The sequence below is a fragment of the Amphiura filiformis genome, chromosome 3 (assembly GCF_039555335.1).
Source record: "Amphiura filiformis chromosome 3, Afil_fr2py, whole genome shotgun sequence".
Lineage (NCBI taxonomy): Eukaryota > Metazoa > Echinodermata > Ophiuroidea > Amphilepidida > Amphiuridae > Amphiura > Amphiura filiformis.
The window spans coordinates 49639503-49647217 of record NC_092630.1 but is presented as its reverse complement, the minus strand read 5'-3'; the positions used below and the strand labels follow the sequence as shown (position 1 = coordinate 49647217).

The following is a 7715-nucleotide window of genomic DNA, read 5'->3' as shown; positions in this document are numbered from 1 at the left end:
TGGGTTGCTGTACACTAGTCTGCACCTGTTGCAAAGGAACATTGTCAGGAGTATGCATAACAGGAGCATTTTGCTGGTCAAACGCACCAGGAAATTGCTGCTCCATAGACGGATAACTGTTGCTTCGATGTATCAGTCCAGTCATTCCAGCAGCCAGTACAGAGCCAGGTAAACTACTTGTGAGGCTCGTATGAGAACTACTTCCCATTGGAGCAGCAGTATAATTACTTTGTGTAGGCATTGATGCTACTAGTTCAGAGCCAGGTAAACCACTTGTGACATTCGTATGAGAAGGCATCGATGTTGGTGCTAGTAATGAAGCATCTAATGCATGGCGATGCCATACCCAGGAGGAATTTGCATCCTGCTGCCATACATTAACTGCATGGGATTCGCCCACTTGCTACAGATACCATTCCAGCAGGAAGTGTTGGAGGCTTCCTCTTCCCATGTGAGGCATCGGCGGTCCTTGACCATACTGATGGGGGAATCCACTATACGGAATCATTGAAGAAAACATTGCTGCCGGGTCATGAGGATGCGGAGCCATCATATAACCAGCAGGAGCCATGGGAATGTAGCTGTAGCCATAGCCACCATAGCCAATAAAGGGAGGACTCTGTATAGGTGCTTGTATCCGCTTAGATTTCATATGCTCTATGATTTCTTCACGGTGACGGGCTTCCATTGTTTTTCTTTCTTCTTGGTGTCTGTACACAAAATAATGAATGAAAACAAGTGTGAAGTCATTTCAACATATATCATATTGTGAGGACATTTCAAATATATTCAATATTTCACTCCTACGGGACAGTAATAATCTATTAACACTAAGCAATCAAAAAATATAATTATTAAAAAACGGTTTTAGATAACTGAAATTGTTTTACTAGGTTTGGTACAATTGTCTTACCTTTGCAGGATCTCATGTAGCTCTTTATCTTCACTGTCTGGACTTAAGCTAAATTGGCTAGCATTTACTACAGCTTGAGCAGCCTACAAAAACAAGCAATAATATGGATAATTTAATATTTCTGAAATTAAAATTCATAAATAAAGGCTTTTACAGGAAACCTCACATGTTTTCAAAAATAACAATTTATCACCTAAACACTTTGTATGAACAGGAAACTGAAGGCATCTATACTAGAGCACCAGCAGTTTGTAAAATGAGCTTTAATATTCATGAATAAGCAGAAAATTTGCACATCATTTTGCTCTAGCATAGGCCTACTACTATACATAGAATGTTCATTGGTTATTGTGCTAAAGTGGTCAAGTGAATTGATTCTATTTGCTAATGTGCAAATGACCTCATGAATTCCTGAATATGCAGAGAACTTGACACAAAATTATACAGCACCAGAGATTGTCATGCTCTATCACCACTATCATTGATCATTTACTATAAATAATTTTAGAGAAGTCTTTCAAAATTATCATGAAGTACTTCCTATAAAATGAACCGACTCCTGATGTTTAAAGATGACTGCAACTTATTTCAAACTTACCACAGATCCAGGTGAGTTGGACCTATCAGGTGGTGTCACTTGGGATGTAGGTATTCCTGTCATCATCTGCTGTAGCTGCTGTTGCTGTTGCTGCTGTGGATACCTGCCGGTGGGATAACCCATCGTATCAGTCGTCACAACCTGGTTTGGTGGAACTGTATCCGCAATTGTACTGTCTGGTGTTCCTCTTCCACTGCTTACAGAACTCACCAAACTGCTCTTCCTCTCCACATGTGTTCGTGTTGGGGTGCCCTCCCTTGGAGAGGGCTCAGAGTCAAAAACAACATTGCCTTCCACTTGTATGGGAGGGGTTGATGATAGTGATGGTCTTTTTGGTTCAACTTGCTGTGCTGCTGCTGCTGCAGCAGCAGCTGCTTGCTGTTTGCTTGCTGCATTTTCAGCATTTACTCGGTCTACAGCTGCAGCCAAATCCTCTTTTACAGACACTTGTGATACTTTGAAACGTCCCTGTTTCACAGTCTGTGGTTTAGGGACAGCATGAGTTGGACTTGCTCCTGGGGATGTCTTATCATGATCAATATTCTGCGCTGTCTGCGTAACCAGGCTAGTCACCACTTCCTTCACTTCGGGGCTGGGTTGCCCATCTGATGAGCGAGCAGTGGGAGGCAAAACATCTGGGTCTGTAGGGGTCACCTGGAATCGCCCTTTTACAGTGACTGGCTTGGCAGTGTCTGATACTGTGGAAGTTACATTTGCATTTAATTCATTGGAAGACTTTCTCGTTACATCAGGATGCACTCTCGGTACATCTGAATGTGCTCTTGGTCTCTTGTCATCAATAACCAGCGATTCATCTGATATAGTCCACTCAACACGTGCACCCTCATTGCTTGAATCTGTGTCAATGGGATCCTCCTCCACCACTCTCTCCACCTGGAATCTTCCCGCACCAGATTTCAATACTTCACCATCAGATTTCCTCCTATCTAGATACAATTCAGCTGCATTCACATCAAGACTGGGGGCACTAGCGCTAACACTTATAGGAACTGCATGGGGGTGCATTTGATGATCCAGCATGCCTGGTTGAGAAAGTTGACGTTGAGGGCCAGGCATTTGGCCTGTGGGAGGGATTACTTGGGAAGGGTTTCCAGATGTCTGTTGTGATATGCTTGTTGCTGCATCCGACACTGTATTTGATTGAGTTGCTGGAATCGCCTCAGAGGTTGCTGTTGGATGAGGGGTATGTACTGGTGTTGGTGGCTGGGATTGACCTCGGTGCAATTTACTAAGCTGATAACGTAAATTCTCTATGGTGCTCCCTTTTTTGGATGAAGACTGCTGTGAAGCACTCACTGTTGTAGCAGTATGACCATTTTGCCCAGCTACTGGCTGCTGTGACATAGTGGTCACTGGTTGACCCACCATACTTGGTGTAACAGGTTGAGAAAGGGCTGGTGTTGTAGCCTGGCTTGGAGCTGGTGTACCAGGCTGACTCAAGAGGTTGCCCCCTGGCTGTACTAGATTTTGTGGTGGTTGAGGATGTGCAAATTGGGTCTGTGCACCTCCCTGGACCCATACAGTATTCTGATCAGATAAAGCTGGAGCACTTGTGGCATGTGGGAAGTTATTGACAGGTTGTACAAATCCTTGTGGCACTCCTCCTTGGTTTGGATATATAGGTTGAGGAGCAATGACATTGCCGTTACCATTAACATTTCCTTGTGGTTGCTGCTGTAACTGTGGTGGTTGCTGGGGTTGTTGTTGAATTACTTCTCCGCCATTTGTTGGTGATATAATAGGCCTTGTTGCAGGAAGTGGTTCAGATTGTTGCCTTGGTCTTAAGATCTGTTCCACACTATCATCCTTTACTGTGTGCACATTTTCCGGTGGACTACCAGACCTGTTCACTACTTCCTTTCTGGGAGAACCCGGAGCGGTGGCATTACTAGTATCAACCGGAGTAGCGGACGTGCCAAATGCTGCTTCAGGTACTCGGCTTCCAGAGATCTAAGGTAACAAGGAAAAAGAAATAGAATTTCATCTTGTTAGATTTGAGCAAAATAACACCTATGAGTTTTCTGGGACGTTTGTTTAATCGGCAAAAAAGTGCACCATGACAACTTTGAACAGCTGCATGCTGCATAATTTGGATAAATAAAGCCAAGACAATGGAAGTTGATTATATGGTTCCCATCAGCACAATTTTTCTTTTTTGCTAAATCTTTCATTATTTTGTTGAAAATTTATTTTAAGAAACATCTGTATTTTTATCTGTTCAAAATACCAATCATATCTTCTGATGATTTGGGCAACATTTCAGATCAATGGAGGCAAGGTATATGATTAATAATGACATTTTTTGTGTGACCTCCTTATGCTTGCCATACTCCAAGATGTTGCTATATTTTTAAGTGTTTCAAATTTTTTAAATAACAATCACATGTTTAAACTGTCGCAAAATACTTTCAAAACATGTTTTATGCTTGATTCAGGTGTGATCACTGAAAAAGTCCATCACTAAATGTATCAAAATAATGATTGGTGGGCAATAATGAATAAAAAAGCCTAAGTGACCGTATCAATTTTCTAAAATCCTTGACGGGGGGAACCATATAATTAATAAATTAAAACAGGAACATAAAGGGTCAATCATTAAGTATCTGATATACATGACCATGAACCGCATTCACAAAGCAGTTTGTTTGAGCCTGGCTGGATTCCCGGTGGAATCTCCTTATTTATTGTCGGGTGTTAACCTCCAATGACAAACAGCTGCATTATTTGGCTGCATCAAGGAACACTCATGTTTAGTAAGTATCTAACTTAGATAACTGATTTGGGTACATAGTTCTTAGAATGCCTGTAGAATAATATGGGCTACTTAATAAATAAAATGCAAGAATAAGGAAGCTGTTAATGTTGGAAATCACATTATTACCTGAGGAGGGCTCTGATCATCTGAGCTCTGTGTAGCAGATGTATCCCCAGATGGAGGCCCTGAAAGGGTCTCTGGTACTGTTTGTGGACTAGGAGCCTGCAGGGCTTCACCACTAGCGGCTGTTACTGCTGCTGCTGTTTCTTCTGGATAAGTTTGAACTGGTGGAGTGGGATTCATCTTTCTTGCCTCTTCCCACGTTTTCTGCAGCTGCTCAAGGAATACATTGGCACTATTCTGAGAGATGAGGTTACTTTCAGTCTGCAATTGGAAAAATGTATGACAAATTATTTCTTAATACTTGTTGACTACCTGCTATAAAACAATCTTGGTCATTAATCATAATTTCATCCCCAATTTTAGCGGTGCCTTTAAGCTACCTACTTGTAATCCAGTTTCCAGCTACAACATAATCAAAATGGTAACCACACATCCTCCAGGGAGACAAAGTAATCCATTCATTCTGAGTCACAGACTTAACATGAATTAATGTTATTTTGAAAAGAGTGCCCTCTCCATTTTCTAACAAGTGTTATCTTGCAACATTCATTCATGTTACAATTGTGAATCTTTTTCCATTATCACCATGTCATATTCAAGCATGTCTTATTTTTTGAGGTGTTTAATTGTTGATGTCAAAGGGGGTTACTATAAAACAAATCATACACTAATCTTGAAAGACAATTCCATATAAGGGAATACACTACATGTTTAGTCATGCTGTACTATCAAGTTTTAAATCTGAAACATTCAACATGAAAATGTGGTGTAACCGAAAACAGTTGCCAATGTGATAAACGAGTACTTAACCCCCATTCTGTTTAGTCATCTCTGGGCTAGCTAACATACAACATGAATGTTCTATGTTAATGCTGCAATGCAAGTATGACAGAGACATGTGAAAGCAAAGCTAGCCAGTCTGGGTCAATTTATCATAGCTGTCAATTGTCATTAACAATTCCCCACAGGGTTTCCACTTTCCATATACAAGACTACGACTCATTTTGAAACATTCGTGCTTCATTCCCACATATCATTTGTCACCTCTTCTTGAGATGTTGTCAATGTACAGTAGACAGACATTCTATGTTTGTTCTGGTCTTTATGTCATAATGTGGGCAACGGAACTTACTGAACAGATGACTGCAAATTTTTGTTTCCTTGAGATGAATTGGTTTAATTAGGAATACATTTTCCTATACGACTATACAAATAGAAGTACTGCATATCGCTCAGTAATCGCGCTGTCCCTGATAAATGAAATGCTAAAGGCATGCTACTAGTTTATCACATTAAGAGACAAAATATTGGTTTGTAATTGCCATAGGTGGATGATAGTTCTACTTAAACTTCCAGGATTTGAACTATTTCACCCAAACTCCACCTATTTCCTTTTTAATTCCCATGCCAAATGTAACGCTTTCCTGTATTATATTGCTGACACATATACACCCATGGTCTAAATATTATCAAAACTACTTTGACCAATGTACCTTTGCTGAAAGTCTGTCTGAAAGTAATTCTTATCGGTTCAGGTCAGAATTATAATAACAGCTCATAATTTAGCACCAACATTTACGACATGAGAATGCCTGATGTGGACAGTGCATATGCGAGTTTGCGTGCATGGCACACACAAATGTGCATGGACATTTGCATAAACTGATTTTGTTATATGAATGTTGTATAGTTATGCATAATATACATGGGTGTCATGTGGGTGTTTTATATTGTGTAAATACTGCCAGACCACTGGAAAATTGGCCAAGATACTTTTTTCACACATTAATTTCCAATTTTTTGGAAATTGAAATGTGGGTGAAAAGAATATAAAAGCAATCCTGTTTCTAAAAAGGTAAAAGTATATTTCTCAAGTCCATCTGCACAGGAAATATCATACTGCCATAAACCTATTTATAGCAATATTCACTTGCTTGTCCCATTTCTTCAAATTTGTCACATGTTAATTTAAGTTTTCTAACATGTAAACTTTTGTTGTTTTCTGTGTAAGAACCATGTCTATTGAGTAAATCCACCTACCAAATTTTGCACTATATCATGTGCATCATCATTTTCCAGGCTGAATTTGAAAGTGACCCGCTTGCCGTGCTGAGCCTCAAATGCACACTCCACGATCTGGTCCTCGTCCTTTGAATTGATGCTCAGCTTGAATTTTCTCCCCTTTATGCTCTTTACCCGAGCTTTCTTTTCCTTGTCCTTCTTTTCCACTTTTCCTTCAACACTGCAAAATCAAGAAGCAAAATACAAATTATAAAACCCATGATCAACATAGGGGAACATTTTGCTACTGCAAAATCATTATAAGAAACCCTTCATATTTCTCACATCTGTGAGGATTTGATTTTTAAAAAGTCCCATAATCTACATATCTACATGCACTATAGTACTCTTAAAGTACAATATTTCAAACATTACATATGTGGTCAGACATAACTTTTGACTTATAGCAGTGAATAAATCATACATTTTCTTTGAGGTTGGTACCTGTTTATCTACAACTTTTTGCCCAATGAAAGGAAAATAACATTGGTGGTCACATGGCATCCTATGAATAACAGTTAACTGAAGCAAGGAATTCTGTAAGCTACCAACAAAACTTTGCATGGAAAAGTGGGGGAGGGTTAAGCGTTGATAGCATCATAGGAGTTGAGGAATTGTCTATGCTATAAATAAATGTTGGTTGCTAATGGCAAGGAAGTGGAGTGGAAATCTTCAGAACTGTCAATTAAATTGGGACGGAAAATATAAAGTCATACGTGGGAATGACCAATGAGACTCAACATGAACTTTATCATTTTGGTAGGAAACATAAAACACTTGGAATCACGTCCACAAGTGTGAATTATTTGGCAACTTGACCAAGGGCATGGGGTCAGATCCCAAAGCTTTTTTAATCTTGACAATTATAAATATAATTGTAAATATATACACAATTATTTTTGGAAATGTTTCATCTTCAATGTTTAGAAAAACATGTTGTTTTCATGGTGTTTGTTCTATATACAGGCTTTTATAATAATTAGTGATTTCCTTATGACATTATCTTGCACATTGTCTTTTCTTAACCACAAGGAACTTATGTCCTTAATGCCCTTCCTTCTATTTGATCAGACTTGGGGTTATTTAGTCAAGTTTTGTGGTTAGACATGTTAAATGGAAATCAGATTCTAAAAAAGATATCCTGTCCACATAAGCAAGATATTTTTCAGATGCCCATGCATTTATGTGTTTGTACATAATTCACACGCACACTAATATCTACATAATTTCAAGTGTAATAATAC

General features: G+C 39.2%; 1 protein-coding gene across 1 annotated transcript in view; it reads right to left on the bottom strand.

The window, feature by feature from the left end:
* Positions 1 to 403: 403 nt before the first annotated feature.
* LOC140147301 (uncharacterized) overlaps positions 404 to 7715 on the bottom strand; it is a 91008-nt gene continuing 83696 nt past the window's right edge. Inside the window, exons 13-17 of the mRNA XM_072169080.1 lie at positions 6451 to 6652; positions 4414 to 4671; positions 1512 to 3482; positions 914 to 996; positions 404 to 710 (exon numbers count right to left, since the gene is read on the bottom strand). Coding sequence (XP_072025181.1) covers positions 404 to 710; positions 914 to 996; positions 1512 to 3482; positions 4414 to 4671; positions 6451 to 6652 — 2821 coding nt within the window. The remainder of the gene's footprint in view (positions 711 to 913; positions 997 to 1511; positions 3483 to 4413; positions 4672 to 6450; positions 6653 to 7715) is intronic.